Source organism: Malaclemys terrapin, chromosome 21 (assembly GCF_027887155.1).
Source record: "Malaclemys terrapin pileata isolate rMalTer1 chromosome 21, rMalTer1.hap1, whole genome shotgun sequence".
Classification (NCBI taxonomy): Eukaryota; Metazoa; Chordata; order Testudines; family Emydidae; genus Malaclemys; species Malaclemys terrapin.
Window position 1 is genome coordinate 9,639,744 of NC_071525.1, and position 18,976 is coordinate 9,658,719.

Below are 18,976 nucleotides of genomic sequence, written 5' to 3' on the forward strand. Positions count from 1 at the left end.
ATCACACACCTGCTGCACTGTCCCTACCATCCACAAAGTGCAGGTGCTGTGGAAAGGCGAAATGGTGTACTTAAGAATAAGCTTGCTAAGATTTGTGACTCCACAGGGTTAAGCTGGCCAGCAGCTTTACCACTAGCCCTTATGGAAATGCGATCCACTCCATCCCAAAGGCATAAATTGAGTCCCTTTGAAATTGTTATGGGACGGCCCATGCGAGCTATGGCTACCATTACTCCAGTCCCAGACTTGAACTTGACTCACAGTACGCTCCTTCAATATTGCAAGGGATTAATGCAAGCTGTAAGTCACTTCCATTCACAGGTTCGAGCCGCCTGGCCAACAGAACCCACCTCTGACGCTTGCCACGACCTCGAGCCAGGTGACTGGGTCTACGTATGGCACCATCATCGAAAACACGCCTTGGAACCCCGGTGGAAGGGTCCTCATCAGGTACTGCTTACTACCCAGACGGCTGTTAAACTATCTGGCATCGCAGCGTGGATACATGCTTTGCAGTGTAAGAAGACACCATCCCCAGCGAACCAATCATCACCTCAGAACCACACAGAGTCAATTTTGACTCTGAAAGAAGACGTAGAGGAATAGCCTGCAATACCTTACAATCTACGCTCTCGTAAGGGTTGCCAGAAGCAGACGACGACCTAAAGCAAGGTGCAAGAAGAAGCAGTAGTGAGCCTAGCGCCTGCTGCCTGGTGGATGTAAAACTGTGACTGCGGTTCCCTCAGTTGAGGTTGTCAGAACCAGCAGGGCCTTGCCTCCGACATGAGCCTCTGGTGGCACCTGTTCCTCGGCTGCTGGTGTCTTAAGGTCTGGGGAGTCCACAATGACAATTCTTTTATCCAGCAGCAAGTGTGGATAGCTAAGCCCCTTAATATTTCTAATTGCTGGGTCTGCAGCCACATCCCAGCCCACTCTCAAGCTGGTGTTCCTGTCCTGGCAATCCCACTCAATTCCCCAGACCTCACTGGAGGACCTCATCCGTTTAACAAAACATGGAACAGCAATGACCCTTGGGAAGCAGTGGGAATAAATGTATCTAAATGGATAAGTGTGGTAGAGGGAAAAGGTCATTGGTGTTGGGTATGTAATGGGACAGGGTTGGATCTGGGAAAAAGCCGTTGCCTTCGGTATATTGTGGCCAATTGTGTATGGGATTATTCGAACAAAACTAAAGAGTGGCGGGCCAGGTATGGGGATATGAATTTTTTCTCGACCTGGGATCAAACAGAAAAATCAATCTCATGTTCCCCCTACAGTAACCTTAGTGAAAACAATACAATCTTTCAATGCCATGCAAATAACACCACTCCTCATAAGGAGAATTACCCTGTACCCCTTTGGAGGATATTACTCCTCTTTTGTAGGCACCTATGTGACAAATGGGTGCAACCGACCCTTCCCGGCCTTAATAGGCCATCATTGGGTTTGTGGGACCAAAGCTTATACTGCGTTACCAGCTAACTGGTCAGGTATCTGTTATCCCGCCCGACTCTTCCCACAATTCCGAGTGCTAGGGTCCTTCCCACGAGAACGCCTTCGTAATTTCAGGCGAAGAAGAAGGGACTTATCAGATGCCCAATGGTATGTAAATAACATAAGCCCCTTAACCTGGGAAGAGGCCACTGGCGGTTCCCTTATCCCACTTGGGGGAGTAATACACCATGCAAAAAGGCTCCTAAGGTTACAAGCAGTAGTTGAAATAATGGCAAATGAAACCAGAGAGAGTTTAAAAACCCTGGCCAAAGAAACAGGGGCGATCCGACAGATGGCCCTCCAAAACCATCAGGCATTGGACATAGTGCTGGTGGCCAAAGGAAGGACCTGTGCTCTCATTGGAAAAGAATGTTGTGTGTTTATACCGACGACACCAATGAGGTAATAGATCGCGCTAGTCACTTAGAACAAATCGCATATCTTCCCCATGAAGAGCCGAGTTCTTTATGGAAGTGGCTAAGTAACATATTCAATTTCTCTGGCATAGGAAACTGGTTGTTTCAGGGAGCCCTGACTATCCTGTGTGGAATCCTAATGATTTTTGTATGTTTTCAGTTAATCTCCTGTTGTATCCAGAATTGTGTAAGGTATGCCACCCAGGTGACTGCCCCAAAACAGAGTGCTAATATGATGATGTTAAATATCACTGATGAACGAAGAGATAAAGAACTATTAATATGTGGAACCCAGTAATTGTTGGTCTTTGCGTAAGCTTGACCAAAAGGAGGGATTGTGAAAATGAAATGAATTATATTAAAGAAATAGAATGAATTAAAGAATGCTGTATGTACCTTTAAGTAGAAATGAGAAATGCTGCAAGCCAGGGGGGCAGGAAAGCAGACATTAACTGCTTAACTTGCCACTTAAGGGCAATTGGTGAAGCATTAGTCTTAGATCGATAAGAGTTAACAAGGAAGCAGGATATGCATATTGTGCTCCATGCATATTTTACATTTTTGCTCTCTCTGTCCTTTTGTTTAGTTCGCACCCTTTTATCTGTATAAATAAGACTGTTTGAATCTTGCATGGAGGCTCACATTATCAGATTGTATTAGCAGAGCGCTGTGCTAATAAACAGAGTGGTCTTGACAAAATTGTGAGTCCTGATTCTAACTTTGACACATGCCATGTACAAAATGGTTACAATAGCATGTAGGGTGTGATCACAAGGGCATATTCTGTCACAGTGGGGCACTGACGCACCCCACACATTGAGAAACGCGAGACTAAGGGTGTTGGTGAGTAGCTGGAGGACTAGAGCAGAAAGGGTATTGTGCTGCAAAGCGGAGGCTGTGCGATCCAATGGGGAGTAGGAACCAGGAGAGCTGGGTTATTCCCAGCTCATCTGGAGACCTCAGGAAAGTTTCTTCCCTTCTCAGTGTGTCAGTTTTTCTCTGTAAATGGAGATAACAATGCTGATCCCTTTTGGAAAGCGCACGGAGATCTGTGGATTCAAAAATGCTGTGCAAGAGCGAACCGTACTTGAAAGCCAGAAATTAAATGAATTGTTCTGATCCCTTGATTGTTTTTAGTGGTCGGAGTCACTTCTAAATTCCAAGGGCAAGCGGGGCTGTTTCAATGAAACCTAAATAACAAAGTTCCTGCTTTAATCTGCTTCTTTGCAGTGAAAGATCTACAGAGCTCCGACATCCTTTGTGGCTTCATTGGGACAATTCATCTCCACCTCCCGAACCAACACTCAGCGGCAGCATGCAAGGAATCAGTGATCAGTTGATAAGCCAGGCCTGCCAGGTGCTCGTATGTAAACATGGAGTTCTCTGGCTGGACTGGCAGACGTAGCATTGGGGCATGAAGATGAAAGATGAACTAGATTTGACCTGGTCTAGGTGTTCACTTGACACCTTCTCCCCAGCCCCCATGTGTACGGATAATGCTGGTGTTTGTTGGTTGTGTTTGCTTTTAAAAGGTCACTTTCGCTATTGGTGCCTTATTTAAGGCAGAGAGGTTGGTGCATCAGAGGAATTGCTCTGTCTCTCTGTGTGAAGAAGTTTCTGATACTGAAATCTGCAGCTGAAAACCTCAGACACTGGAACCACGGACCAGGTGAGTCCTCACCCTCTCTTCGGTGTGTTACATTGTGACTTAATGTGGAAGTTGTAATATGTTAACTTGGCAAAGAGACACTTTAAAAAGCCCAAGACATTGTTGGTTTCTCTACATCTATAAAATGAGGATAATGCTACTGAGATCTACTCATGACAGCACTAGACATTATTATTACACAGCATCAGCTTGGGTCCGTCTGGCTCCCCAGCACCACAGCACACACGAACCTCAGTGCACTAATCCTCAGAGCACCCTGGTGAAGTAGGGACAGTTCTCACCACTGGAGTCAGTGACGGGGAGAATTGAACCCAGCTGTACTGAATCTGAGCCTTAACATGCCCCCTCTGCCTGCCTCTCGCACTGGGTAGCTGTGCTGCAGGGCCCTTTGGCTGGGCTCGTGAAGCTGTGGCCGTGCCGTGTGCAGGCAGGTTCCACAGCATGAGTGAAATGTGCTGGCATCAGTTCTGCTGCAAAGCAAGGAGAGAAACTCCTAGGAAAAGGGCTGAGATGGGACTTGGGTACCGATCCCCTTGCTTCCCTTCTCTGGACCTGATCCCAGCGCCGACTGGGCCAGTGTGAGACATTCCACTGACTTCAATGGGCTTTAGGTTAGGCCCTCCCTGCCTCAGTTTCCCCACCTTCAAAATGGGTATAATGAGACCTGTCAACCCTACAGGGGTGATGTGAGGCTCAGTTAGCAGAGGGAGTGCAGGGGAGGGCTTGTTCTGTGCACGTGATGCTACTTGGTTTCCTCCCAGTGTGCAGGCACCACCATGGTCCCTGGTGCTCCCCTCCCAGCCCGGCTCCATTGAGCTTCCCACCCCATAAGCCCATCACTGAGCCCTCAAGAAGGAAACTGCTCTAAGGATGTCACTGCAAGGCCATCCCCACTCAGGAAAACCATCATAGAACTCAAGGGCTGCAGGGTCTCGAACTTTCCTCTGGGTTGTTAGTGCCATGGGCAGGTTATGCAGAGAGTCAGCGCAGCCCTGGGAGCAGGAAGATTTGGGGAGGAGCCCTCACCTCCGCCCCCCCCCCCCAGCCTGGCTATTAACCAGCTGATCTCCTGTTTTTCCTGCTGCAAAGTCAACAATGAAACAATTCGCTCTCCTGCTGCTCCTCATCCACGTGACCAGGGGCCGCCCTTGCGGTAAGTGGCTTTTTATTCTCCTCTTCCTGGAAATAATTCTCCCAAACCCTAAGGCAGCCTCCTGCCAATCAGAACGCACCCTGAATTAGCTGCAACGATTTTCTTCTGTCCGTGTTCCAAGGCCAAGGTTTTCATGGTGCTAGGCGCTGTCCACTATCTATTAGGTGTATTACGGTAGTGCCTAGGTGCCCCATTTCTGGACCAGTATCCCGTGGTGCTAGGTGCTGTACATTATCTATTAGGTGTATTATGGTAGTGCCTAGGTGCTCCCACTAAAGCCCCTATTTGTAATTCTCAAACTTATAAAGATCTTCCGCTACTGATTCAGGGGTGTGAAATAGTTTTTAGATGTACCTCTTATTAAAAGCATCAGTTCTACTTTATATATAGACAGGTGTGTGTGTGTGTGTCTTTGTGCGATTGTTTGTTGGGGGAGGTTTTGTATGACAGAATAAGGAGCAATGGTCTCAAGTTGCAGTGGGGGAGGTCCAGGTTGGATATTAGGAAACACTATTTCACTAGGAGGGTGGTGAAGCACTGGAATGGGTTACCTAGGGAGGTGGTGGAGTCTCCTTTCTTGGAGGTTTTTAAGGCCCGGCTTGACAAAGCCCTGGCTGGGATGATTTAGTTGGGATTGGTCCTGCTCTGAGCAGGGGATTGAACTAGATGACCTCTTGAGGTCCCTTCCAACCCTGATATTCTATGATTCTATGTTTTTGTGTGTCTGAGTTTGTGTTTCTTTGTGGCTGTGTGTGATTGTGTGGGTGGTTGTGTGGCTGTGTGTGTGTCTCGGTGTTGTGTATGATGGGGGGGCTGTATATGTTCAGTTTTGTGTGTCTGTGTGCTTCTGTGTGTGTCGTGGTTAGTGTATGGAATGTCACTCTCCCAGTGGCTTTCTCATGACTTGGGATCTCTGCACTGAGGGCTCTGCCCCCCTGGCCACACAAAAGGTAACCGATGGAAACTCCTAACCCTACCTCACCCTGCTGTGCAGATGGGAGCGGGGGTGCTGCTGCACTGAAGCTCGCCATCCGCGACCTGCTGGAAAAGTGGGAGGACACGTACGTCAGCCCGAGCCCCCAGAGTAACCAGACCTACCAGAGCCTACCCCGCAGCTGCAAGCAAATTAAAGCCACCCAGATCAGGGCTGCAGGTGAGTGTGGAGGCGGCATCCCTTGATCGTCAGAAGCTGCTTTGCTTCTGTCGGGTGCCTGCTCCAGACCAATGTAAAGGCCAGAGCTGGGTCCAGTCTGTTCAGATGTCAGGGACTGACAATGAGCAGGGGCCCTTTGATTGGTGCGAACCGGGGGAGTGCTGTGTGCCAAGCACACGTGCCAGGGGCCCTCCTGTTACCCGCACAACATTCTCTGTCCCTTGCACACTCTAGGGCATCCCACCTCTACCTAGGGCCTAGGACTCCAGGTTAATTTAGGCACCCCCACCCTTTCCCAGTTCCTAGGGCTCCAGGCGAAGGGCACCTAACTTTACCCCTCCGTGGGCGGTAGATTCTTTGCCTGACTCTGTTCCACCCATTGTTCTGCCCCCAGACTGAGTCACCGCAGGCTCAGGCCCAAAAGAGGGACACAGCGCAGGGACACAGACAACAGGAGGGGCAGGGGGCTCTGAATGAGCCCTGGGGCCTTTCCTGAGCACAAATGGCCCCCGGGCCTGATTCTCGGTTACACTTAGGCCTGGTCTGCGCACGGCATCTGTGCCGGTGTCACTGTGACGGGTCGGGGGATGGGTTTTCCTGATATATTGATACCAATCCACCCCCAGAACACAGTTGTACTGGGAGAAAGGTGCCTTAGACAGGGATAGCCGATTTCCCTCCTCATGGGAATGGCTATCCCTGTATAAAGCTCCTTTAAGCCAGTATAAATTGTGTCCACACTAAGGAGTTGTAGCGCTATAACTACACCGGTATCATTAATGTGCTACAGCTTGTGTGTGGAAAGGCTCAGGCCCCGTCCTCTGGGAGTCCCTGTAATTTGCACTCACTTCCCGCTGCCTAGGGGGCTTTAGTGTCCCTGGGAATCAGGCCGCTCTGTCCCGGGATGCAGGGGCACGTCCTGCTCCAGTGACTCCGGGTTTGCCCCCTGCTGCAGCGCACTAGAAGCTCCTCACCTGGGCGTTTTCCATTTAATGGCTGGCTCCGAGAGGGCCCTGCCCCTTTCTCCGGCCCTGGCTGACCAGCTCGGTGCTCCTCCCTTCCTGCCCCGTCCCCTGCAGATGGGATTTACACCCTGCGCACCGAGAACGGCGAGACCTACCAGACCTTCTGTGATATGACCACCAAGGGGGGCGGCTGGACCCTGGTGGCCAGCGTGCACGAGAACAATGCCTACGGCAAGTGCACCAATGGCGATCGCTGGTCCAGCCAGCAGGGGAACAATGTCAACTACCCAGAGGGAGAAGGCAACTGGGCCAATTACAACACCTTCGGCTCCGCAGTGGGCTCCACCAGCGATGACTACAAGGTGGGGTCCCCTTCTCCATGGCCAATAGCTACCTGCTGGGGAGAGAGGGTGCGTTAGAATGTGGGTGAATGCACATGGGCAGGTGGGAGACATGGACATGGGGGTTAAATGGGGGGATGGTCCAGAGGTCAAGGTGCTAGCGAAGGGCTTGGAAGTCCTGGGTTCCATTTCCTGCCCTGCCACAAGCCCCCTGTGTGACCTAGGGCAAGTCACTTAGTCTCTGTGCCTCGGTTCTCCCCTGTACAATGGGGAATTGTGCTTCTCTGCTTTGTGGGGCGAGTGTCAGGATACATATACCACAGCTGGGGAGGTGCCCGGATGCCCCGGTGATGGGGGGGCCGGTTAAGTACCAGGGATGTGGCTGAGAGGTTTCAACTGGGTCCTCACTTTTCAGAACCCTGGTTATTACGATCTTCAAGCCCAGGACCTGTCCGTGTGGCACGTAACCAACAAGACGCCCCTGAAGGAATGGAAGAACAGGTCCATCCTGAGGTACCACACCGAGACCGGCTTCCTGCCCTCAGAGGGGGGGAACCTCCTCAGACTCTACCAGGTGATGGCACTGGGCTGGGGGCTTTGGAGGGGCGTGTGGCTCTGCTGGGGGGCCAGGGGCTTATAATGGGACACAGAGCTCTCAACCAATTGCTGGCGTTCACATCCCAAACCAGCCACTGCCTTGGCACTGATGTGCTGGCAGACTCAGCAGAGAGGCTGAGCAGCCCACGGAGACTGACCCCACCTCATGCCCTGGAGATGGGGGGGCCTTTGGACATAATTATTTGGCGCTAGGCCAAGCCCTCGACCCACCCTTGAGCCCCAGCTTTGGGGTTCAGGCATCCTAGCAGGGGCATCTCCACAGGGCTGGGGGTGGTGGGGAAACAATGCTGGACACATGCTGATCCTCACCTATTATCATTTACTGCCCGCATTGTGGCAGGTCCTAGTGAACCCCCCGCAGACCAGGGCCCCACGGTGCTAGGTGCTGCATGGACCCAGAACACAACAGTCCCTGCCCCAAACAGTCTGTGATAAATCCACCCCAAGGGGCACCGTGACATGCCAGATTTCCCTGCCCACTGCTGGGGTCACGGTGCCCCAGGACTGGCCTGTGTGGGAGGCAGCACTGACTGAACTAATCACCCAGCGAGCATGTGTCAGTGAAGCTGACTTGTCTGTGCTGCAGCTGCCCTGCCACAGGGACAGAAACTAACGCTGGATTCTCGCTGTGTTTGTCTCCCAGAAATACCCAGTGAAATATGGCGCCGGCGTCTGCAAGACCAACAATGGCCCCGCTGTGCCCATCATCTACGACTATGGCGATGCCCAGCAAACTGCCAGCTATTACGCGCCAGCTGCCCGAAGTAAGTCTGCCGTGAGCGTGCGGGTTCTGCCTCTCCACCTGTACAGACCAGCCCTGTCCTTCCAGTCTGAATGAACTTCGTTTTAGAGACAGGGCAAACGATTACATGAGAGAGAGGATATGGACACTCCCCAGGAGAGCGCATGGTGTGTGTTCTCCACTTTAACATGCTACATGGCAACTGAACACAAAAGGGCTCTGGCATGGGGTGGTCTGTGATACCTGGTGAGGGTGTGGCCAGAAGAGAGGACAGCAGGAGGTGGAGACTGAGGAAAGAGGTGGTCTGGAGTTTCCAATCTCTAGGAAAGGAGCCAAGGAGAAGAGGCAGAAGGGGGCTTATTCCCTAAAGCTGGCCCTGAAGGGTGGTGGCAGCAAGGGTGGAGGAGATGCCTGTGAGAAGGACCCTTCCCCTCCCCTCTGCACCCGACAGACAGACCAGGGATAAGGACCCAGCCTGGGGAGAGCCAGACCAGGACAAGCCCTGAGAGTCAGCAGGGTGACCGAAGGAGCCCTTCCCCATCCCAGACTGGGGAAATCTCCAGCTGGGGAATGAGGCAGCGGCTGCATTGGCAGCTCATGCCAGGAGGGGTGTTTTGAGATCGTGGCACTACCCAGGGCTCCTGGGAACTGAAAGGTGCAGTGCACCAAAGACACACGCAGAACAGTGACAGAGCTACGGTTCGCCCAGCTGTGACGGGACAACTGCCCAGCTCCTGTGTGGGAATGGAATTAGAACGTAAGAACCTAACAATGGCCATACTGGACAGGCCAATGGTCCATCTAGCCCAGTATCCTGTCTTCCGACAGAGGCCAATGCCAGGTGCTCCAGAGGGAATGAACAGAACAGGGAATGATCAAGTGATCCATCCCCTGTCGCTCATTCCCAGCTTCTGGCAAACAGAGGCTGGGGACACCATCCCATAGAATCATAGAATATTAGGGTTGGAAGAGACCTCAGGAGGTCATCTAGTCCAACCCCCTGCTCAAAGCAGGACCAATCCCAACTAAATCATCCCAGCCAGGGCTTTGTCAAGCCGGGCCTTAAAAACCTCTAAGGATGGAGAGTCCACTACCTCCCTAGGTAACCCATTCCAGTGCTTCACCACCCTCCTAGTGAAATAGTGTTTCCTAATATCCAACCTAGATCTCTCCCACTGCAACTTGAGACCATTGCTCCTTGTTCTGCCATCTGCCACCACTGAGAACAGCCGAGCTCCATCCTCTTTGGAACCTCCCTTCAGGTAGTTGAAGGCTGCTATCAAATCCCCCCTCACTCTTCTCTTCTGCAGACTAAATAAGCCCAGTTCCCTCAGTCTCTCCTCGTAAGTCATGTGCCCCAGCCACCTAATCATTTTCGTTGCCCTCCGCTGGACTCTCCCCAATTTGTCCACATCCTTTCTGTAGTGGGAGACCCAAAACTAGATGCAATACTCGAGATATGGCCTCACTAGTGCCGAATAGAGGGGAATAATCACGTCCCACGATCTGCTGGCAATGATCCTACTAATGCAGCCCAATATGCCGTTGGCCTTCTTGGCAACAAGGGCACACTGCTGACTCATATCCAGCTTCTCATCCACTGTAATCCCCAGGTCCTTTTCTGCAGAACTGCCGCTTAGCCAGTCGGTCCCCAGTTTGTAACAGTGCATGGGATTCTTCCATCTTAAGTTCAGGACTCTGCACTTGTCCTTGTTGAACCTGATCCAATTTCTTTTGGCCCAATCCTCCAATTTGTCCAGGTCACTCTGGACCCTATCCCTACCCTCCAGCTTATCTACCTCTCCCCCCAGCTTAGTGTCATCTGCGAACTTGCTGAGGGTGCAATCCATCTCATCATCCACATCATTAATGAAAATGTTGAACAAAACCGCCCCACGACCGACCTCTAGGGCACTCCGCTTGATACCGGCTGCCAACTAGACATTGAGCCGTTGATCACTACCCATTAAGCCCAACGATCTAGCCAGCTTTCTATCTACCTTATAGTCCATTCATCCAATCCATACTTTTTTAACTTGCTGGCAGGGCCGGCTCTGGCTTTTTGGCTGCCCCAAGCAAAAAAAAAAAAAAAACAAAAAACGGGGCGGCCAGAACGGCAGAGCAAAAAAACAAACAAACCTGCGGTGCGGCCGGAGCGCGGGTGCAGGGGGACTGGCTGGGGGGGGAAGAGGGGGAGGGAGAGGGAGTGGGCGGGAGAGAGAGAGAAGGGGGCAGCCAGGGCTACAGCAGGGGCGCTGCCACACGACCCCTCCCGCTGCGCCGCCTCCTGCCACCTGCAGCGAGGGCTCCGCTCCGGTCGGCGGGGAGGGAAGGAAGAGGACTGCCCTGCAGGGCGCTCCGGTCCTCCGCGCCGCCGCCCCCTACAGGGCGGCCGGAGCAGAACAACAACAACAACAACAACAAAAAGCGGCCGTGCCACCCTAGGCTTGGGCAAAATGCCGCCTCGAACAATCTGCCGCCCCAAGCACCAGCTTGCTCAGCTGGTGCCTGGAGCCGGCCCTGCTTGCTGGCAAGAATACTATGGGAGACCGTATCAAAAGCTTTGCTAAAGTCAAGATACATCACGTCCACCCCTTTCCCCATATCCACGGAGCCAGTTATCTCCTCATAGAAGGCAATCAGGTTGGTCAGGCATGACTTGCCTTTGGTGAATCCATGTTGACTGTTCCTGATCACCTTCCTCTCCTCCAAGTGCTTCAAAATGGATTCCCTGAGGACCTGCTCCATGATATTTCCCTACCCATCCTGGCTAATAGCCATTGATGGACCTATCCTCCATGAACTTATCTAGCTGTTTTTTGAGCCCTGTTATAATCTTGGCTTTCACATTCTCCGAGAAAGAGTTCCACAGGTTGACTCTGTGTTGTGTGAAGAAATACTTCCTTTTGTTTTAAACCTATTGCCTATTAATTCCATTTGGTGACCCCTAGCTCTTGTGTTATGAGGAATAAATAATACTTCCTTATTCACTTTCTCCACACCAGTCAAGATTTTATAGACCTCTATCATATCACCCCTTAGCCGTCTCTTTTCCAAGCTGAAAAGTCCCAGTCTTATTAATCTCCCCTCATACGGAAGCTGTTCCAAACCCCTAATCATTTTTGTTGCTCTTTTCTGTACCGTTTCCAATTCCAGAATAAATGTTTTGAGATAGGGCAACCACATCCGCACGCAGTTGTGACGGGTTGGATCACAGAAACCCCCTTGGGAGCTGCCACCTAATGTACCAAGACTACTTCTATTCCTGTTTTCCCTGCCAGCTCAGGACTCCAGCACCCTGTCTTGCTGGGCCAGACACTTCAGTCTGCTCCAACACAGACCCAGGGTCTGAATCACTTGCCCCAAAGCTGCAGGTTTACCTGAAAACAGCTCACAGAAGTGTGCTTGTCTTTAGCACTCAGATGCCCAACTCCCAATGGGGTCTAAACCCAGATAAATCCGTTTTACCCTGCATAAAGCTTATGCAGAGCAAACTCATAAATTGTTCGCCCTCTATAACACTGATAGAGAGATATGCACAGTTGTTTGCTCCCCCAGGTATTAATACATATTCTGAGTAAATTATTAAATAAAAAGTGATTTTATTAAATACAGAAAATAGGATTTAAGTGGTTCCAAGCAATAACAGACAGAACAAAGTAAGTCACCAAGCAAAATAAAATAAAATGCGCAACTCTATGTCTAATCAAACTGAACACAGATAATCTCATCCTCAGAGATGCTTCAGTAAGTTTTTTCTCAGACTGGACACCTTCCAGGCCTGGGCACAATTCTTTCCCCTGGTACACCTCTTGTTCCAGCTCAGGTGATAGCTAGGGGATTCTTCATGATGGCTCCTCTCCCCCTCTGTTCTCTTCCAACCCTTTATATATCTTTTGCATAAGGCGGGAACCCTTTGTCCCTCTGGGTTTCCACCCCCTCTCACTGGAAAAGCACCCAGGTTAAAGATGGATTCCAGGTCAGGTGACATGATCACATGTCACTGCAAGACTTCATTACCCACTTGCCAGCACACACATATACAGGAAGACTCACAGGTAAACACAGCCATGTGCAGACAATGGTCCTGGTTAATGGGAGTTATCAAGATTCCAAACCACTATTAATGGCCCACACTTTGCATAATTACAATAGGCCCTCAGAGTTATATTTCATATTTCTAGTTTCAGATACAAGAGTGATACATTTCTACAAATAGGATGATCACACTCAGTAGATTATAAGCTTTGTAATGATACCTTACAAGAGACCTTTTGCTTGAAGCATATTCCAGTTACATTATATTCACTTCTTATTATGTTTCTATAAGACCATATAGACTGCACAACGTCACAGCAGTATTCAAGATGTGGGCGAACCATGGATTTATATAGAGGCAATATGATATTTTCTGTCTTATTATCTATCCCCTTCCTAATGAGTCCCAACATTCTGTTCGCTTTTTTGGACGGCTGCTGCAGACTGAGCGGATGTTTTCAGAGAACTATCCACAATGACGCCAAGATTTCTTTCTTGAGTGGTAACAGCTAATATAGACTCCATCATTTTATATGTGTAGTTGAGATTATGTTTTCCAATGTGCATTACTTTGGATTTATCAGCAATGAATTTCATCTGCCATTTTGTTGCCCAGTCATCCAATTTTGTGTGGTCCCTTTGTAACTCTTCACAGTCTGCTTTGGACTTAAGTATCTTGAGTAGTTTTGTATCAGCTGCTATTTTGCCACCTCACTGTTTACCCCTTTGTTGAGATAATTTATGAATATGTTGAACAGCACTGGTCCCAGTACAGATCCCTGGGGGATGCCACTAGTTACCTCTATTTACTATTTACCAGTCTGAAAACTAACCATTTATTTCTACCTTTTGTTTCCTATCTTTTAACCAATTACTAATCAGTGAGAGTACCTTCCTTCTTATCCCACGACTGCTTACTTTGCCTAAGAGCCTTTGTTGAGGGAACTTGTCAAAGGCTTTCTGAAAATCTAAGTACACTATATCCACTAGATCTACCTTGTCCACAAGCTTGTTAACCCCTTCAAAGAATTCTAGTAGATTAGCGAGGCACGATTTCCCTTTACAAAAACCATGTTGACTCTTCCCAACAAATTGTGTTCATCTATGCATCTGATAATTCTATTCTTTACTATAGTTTTAACCAATTTGCCAGGTACTGAAATTAGGTTTACCAGCCTGTAATTGCCAGGATTGCCTATGGAGTCTTAAAAAAAAATTGGTGTCACATTAGCTATCTTCCAGTCATCTGGTACATTTAAGCGATAGGTTACATACCACAGTTAGTAGTTCTGCAATTTCACATGAATTCCTTCAGAACTCTTGGGTGATACCATCTGGTCCTAGTGACTTATTACTGTTTAATTTATCAATTTGTTCCAAAACCTCCCTAATGACAGCTAAATCTGGGACAGTTCCTCAGATTTGTCACCTAAAAAGAATGGTTCAGGTTTGGGAATCTCCCGCATATTCTCAGCCGTGAAGACCGATGCAAATAATTCATTTAGTTTCTCTGCCATGGCCTAGTCAGGAGTTCCAGATCCTTAATCATTCCCAGTTCACACACAGGAACTTAACGAAGGGGCTTGGCTGGGATCAGAGCTCTGTCACTTCTCTCCACCTGTCCATGGCAAACAATGGTTCTGACCTCCCCTTTTCTGTCACCAGCTGAATTCGTCCCCGGCTACATCCAGTTCCGCGTATTTAATACTGAGAAGGCAGCCATGGCTCTGTGTGCTGGGGTGAAAGTCACCGGCTGTAACACTGAGCATGTGAGTATCTGACCAGAGTGGGATTAGGGTTGGAGCAGGGTCCAGGATGAGTGGCGGGCTGGAGTGGAGCGAATAATCTGAAGTCTCCACCACCATTTTTTTGTGTCAACTCAAAATGGATGAAAACCCCAAATAGTTGTGGTGGGTCAAACAAAATATTTTATTTGACTCAAAGCAGCCTGGCATTTTTCATTTTTGTTGTTGTTGTTTCTTTTTTTGTGTATTTCTCCCCATTTTTAAAAATAATAAAATAGCTAAATATTCAAACCAAATATTCATTCTCTCTCTCTCACACACACACATACACACACACACACGTACGTACGTACGTACGTACGTTGAACCTTACTTCGGAAATAGTTTTGGTTGACCCAAAACTGCAGTTTTTCAGCAGAAGTTGTGTGTCCAGCTCTGCTGATGAGCTGTGGAGCCACCTAGTGTCACTGTTGGAGCTCACTGCCTGCGCAAAGACTCTTTTTTTACCTCTGCACTGCCACAGGGAGGGTTCAGCTGTGCCCATGCAGGCAATCACCCCCCAGGGGAGTGTAGGGGCTGCTGATGTTATTTCTGTCCTTTGGGGTTCCATCAAGGGAGGACCAGCTCACAGGAGCCCTGTTGTCAGAAGCTGCTGAGGGTACGGGGGTGGATGTGCTGAATCAGTGTATTTTCTGGTGCACTGGGGGACCATTTCAGTTCTAGGGAGAAAGGGCCTTTCTAATTTCTAATTGGCAGTAGCAGGAGCTTGGAGTCGTGAGTTGAGTCCATATGTCCAGATATTGCAGTTCAAGGAGGGGGATAATGCCTGGCCTTTCACTAACTGCCTATCCAGTCCTCTCCATCAGTCTGTGTTTATTCACTGAGCAGGATTCAAACAAGGACGGGCTAGGAGAACACGTGATAGTCAGGGTTATATCGTGAGGTCTTTGGAGCAGGGACTGTCTCTCTCTTGTGTCTGTACAGCGCCTAGTGTCAGGGGTCCTGGGCCAATGCTGGGGCTTCTAGGTGCTATCGTAATACACCTAATAACTAATGTACAGCGCCTAGCACCAGGGTTCTGGGCCATGGATGGCTGGGGGCTCTGAGATTTAATGCAAACAATAAATACTAAAAATAAAAACCCAATGGCCCAAAGCCTCCTGGCCCTGCCCCTTGTGCAGACGTTCACACCAGCGCTAAAGGAGAGTCAAACGCTGTCATCTGGGGGCCCTTTGCACCAAGGTAAGTGACTGCACAAGAGTCAGGGCAATGGAGAGTCTGGTCCCAAGAGTTAGGAAGAGATTTAAATGTTCATGCTTCAGGGCCTTAGTTGACCTCTGACTCGGGGAGGGCGGGGGGTCAGGAGGTAACTTTCTCTGGGGACAGATTATTCGCCAATTGGCCATTGCAGGGTTTCTTGTGGTTTCCTGTGAAGCAGCTGGCACTGGCCTGGAGACAGGAGAGCGGCTAGATGGGCCCCTGCTCTGCTCCCATCTGGCAATTCCTCTGTTCTCTCCTCAGCACTGCATAGGTGGAGGAGGGTTCTTCCCAGAAGGGAACCCGGTTCAGTGCGGCGATTTCCCTGCCTTTGCCTGGGATGGCTATGGAACCCATCAGCACTGGAGCGTATCCAAGGAGATGATTGAATCCGCAGTGCTGCTGTTCTACCGCTGAGTCCGGAAAGGCTGGCGTGACCCAGTGAACGACGCTGCTTCACTCCAGCTGGAGCTACTCCCTGGCTTTGAACTCAGACGTCTGCCATGCAAATAAAGAATGTGAAGTGGGCTGGGGTCTTGGTGTGATTTGCTCCCCTTGCGACTGAGAGGCCTGCAGGGCTCTCAGCACCAGTCAGAATGAGACGCTTCTGTCATTATTTGTAATTATTTACGGTTAGCAATAACAGGAGCACTGGGTGTTATTATGTGGTGATTTTCCTTTGTCAATCTCAAAGCACTTTACAAAGCAGGTCTGTAGCATTATTCCCATTTTAGATGGGGAAACTGAGGCACAGAGAGGTGACGTGATTTGCCCAAGGTCACCCAGCAGGCCAGTAGCACAGTAGCAGGTCTCCTGAGTCTAGTCTAGTGCTTCATCCCTTGCCCCCCCCTTTTCTAGTCGTAGTTGTTAGGACCACCTATGATTAATATTCCCCACCATGTCCCATTCTAAAACTCTGTTTTCATTGCTTATCATTTTGCCAAACTTCAACCCTTTGGGCTGGAATTTCCCTGGTGGGTCTCTGCCCCAGCTGAATTTCTTTCTTTTCTTTTAACTCAGCTGAAAGGGCTCAGCTGATACCCAGAACAGTGTTTTGTCCATGTTTAAAAAAAAAAAAAATGCTGGCAATCTTGTCTTGAAAGCTGTCCCCTACCTGCCCCAAACACTGGAGCAGTGACTTGAAATTTCTGCCTCAAAAAACGACCAACCTGGCTTAGGTGCCTCCCTCCAGCCCGGAATTAGGCGTCTAAATCCCTTTGAGGGGCGGGGCTTAGGTTTTCCTCAGCAGCAGCCTAAGGTGCATTGCACCCCCATGGCGCCACCTGGTGGAGGGCAGAGGGGAACATTTCCATCCAGAGTCAATCCTGTTCCCCACCCCTCTGGAGGGGTGTCACTCTGGAATACAGGGAGATGGCTCTGCCCCAGCCTCCAGTGTAGGGTGACCAGAGAGCAAGTGTGAAAAATCGGGACAGGGGGTGGGAGGGGTAATAGGTGCCTATATAAGAAAAAGCCCCCAAAATCAGGACTGTCCCTATAAAATCAGGACATCTGGTCACCCTACTCCAGTGGCACAAGGAATTGGGATCTTCCTGGTAGGGCCCAACACCAGGCTGTGCCGTAGAGATTTTCCGAACAAATAAATTGACGCTGCCCCGATTTTCCTTTTCTGCTGCTATCACTTTAAGGCTGGAATGTGAACCCGAAGATCTGAGTGGAAGAGGCGAATCCTGCCTCAGAGGCCTCCCCTGTCAGTGGGACTGGGACGGTTCTGCTGAGCAAGGGTGGCAGGAACTGCGGGGTCTGGTGCAGGGGGTCTGTGAGCCTGGGAGTGCGGAGGGAGGGTCTGGAGGCAGGGCAGGGATGAGTGGATTTGTGACTAGAGGGATCCCTTGTGTGGCTGCCCTTCAGGCTGGTGGTAGGTCCCTGCAGTCCATGGCCTCAATTACTCAAGTTGGGGCCACTTGTGATCAGCTGAAAAGAAATTCTGCTCTATGGCAACTCTGAGTCAGTGGAATACCGAATCCCTGTCTGATCTCTGCATCACTGTGGTATCTGAGCCGCCAGTTGCTCCACTGACTGTGTTAATTAACAGACAATATACAAAATCTCCATGTAAAGGGTTTAGTAATAGAAAGCAAGGAGACATTAGCAATGTCCTGCGTGAGATCCCAGCACAGCCAGACACATGGCACAAGTTTTGCTGATATGGGGACTGTGTAAAGAGTGTTTCACTGTGAAAAATAAAACTAATCTTTTAAAATTGATCCTTTTAAAACTATAATGTCGATTAAAAAAGATAAATACACACACACATACATAACATTCCAGCTGGGTTTTAAGTCCCTCTTTGGGTTTGATATATGAGTATACAAACATCATAAACACAGTGTATTTAAATATATTACTCTATACCAGGGGTAGGCAACTATGGCACGCGTGCCGAAGGCGGCACGCGAACTGATTTTCAGTGGCACTCACACTGCCCAGGTCCTGCCCACCTTAATTTTAAATGAAGCTTCTTAAATATTTTGAAACCTTATTTACTTTACATACAACAATAGTTTAGTCATATATTACAGGCTTATATAAAGAGACCTTCTAAAAAGGTTAAAATGTATTACTGGCACACAAAACCGTAAATTAGAGTGAATAAACGAAGACTCGGCACACCACTTCTGAAAGGTTGCCGACCCCTGCTGTATACAGGGCAGCTATGGGGTCAGATCCTGCAGTCTCTCCTAGGGCGAAATACCCCTGGGCTTCAAAAGGACAGCTGTGATGTTGTGGATTGTGCTCATGTGTGGGGCCTGGCCAATATGAAGTTACCTGGGCTAAAGTGGTAACTCGCTACCACTGGAAGTTGCTGAGACCAAGAATTCAGCAAAGATTAAAAAAGGAACGGACAATTTCTGTGGATAGCTAGAATATCCAGAGTGATCCTAGTTCTTGTGAACAAACATTCTGAAAGGAATCAAACCCTTGTGGTATAGAACAAACTATTAGATTCAAGCAATGTTTCTCACCACATGCTTTCAGCAGAGTTACTGACCAAACTCTCAGGTCAGGAATCTTCCACCAGAGTCCAACACCTGCTTCCTTTTTCTCTTCAGGTGCAGTAAATGTATTAGCCAGAGAGAGAGAGGGGGGTGTTCCTTGAGGATGTTTGTCCATCCTTGTTATAGTTGCAGTCCCCCTCTTGAAAAACATTTCCAGCTGACCACTAGGAGACAGAGTCTATGTGGAAGGGTGTTCCCTGCTGCTTTTTTCACGTAGTTGAATTTACTTTGTTTTCTCTTCCTGCTTGATGACTCTGTTTACTGCTTAAAGGCAAATTAGCAGAGCACATATTCCTTTGTTTAGGACAGACCTGTTTGCCAACTTCTGTTTGGGCAGGGCTGTGGGGTTTGGAACATGGCTGAATAAC

At 49.3% G+C, this 18,976-nt stretch overlaps 1 protein-coding gene across 1 annotated transcript; it reads left to right on the forward strand.

The window, feature by feature from the left end:
• The first annotated feature begins 3,237 nt into the window (after positions 1 to 3,237).
• LOC128827416 (intelectin-like protein) lies at positions 3,238 to 16,113 on the forward strand. The gene is made up of 8 exons (XM_054011269.1): positions 3,238 to 3,579; positions 4,669 to 4,732; positions 5,727 to 5,885; positions 6,965 to 7,212; positions 7,607 to 7,765; positions 8,453 to 8,573; positions 14,255 to 14,358; positions 15,856 to 16,113. The coding sequence occupies exons 2-8, from the start codon at positions 4,675 to 4,677 to the stop codon at positions 16,006 to 16,008; spliced, it is 1,002 nt and encodes a 333-aa protein (XP_053867244.1). The 5' UTR covers positions 3,238 to 3,579; positions 4,669 to 4,674; the 3' UTR covers positions 16,009 to 16,113.
• The last annotated feature ends 2,863 nt before the right edge of the window (positions 16,114 to 18,976 follow it).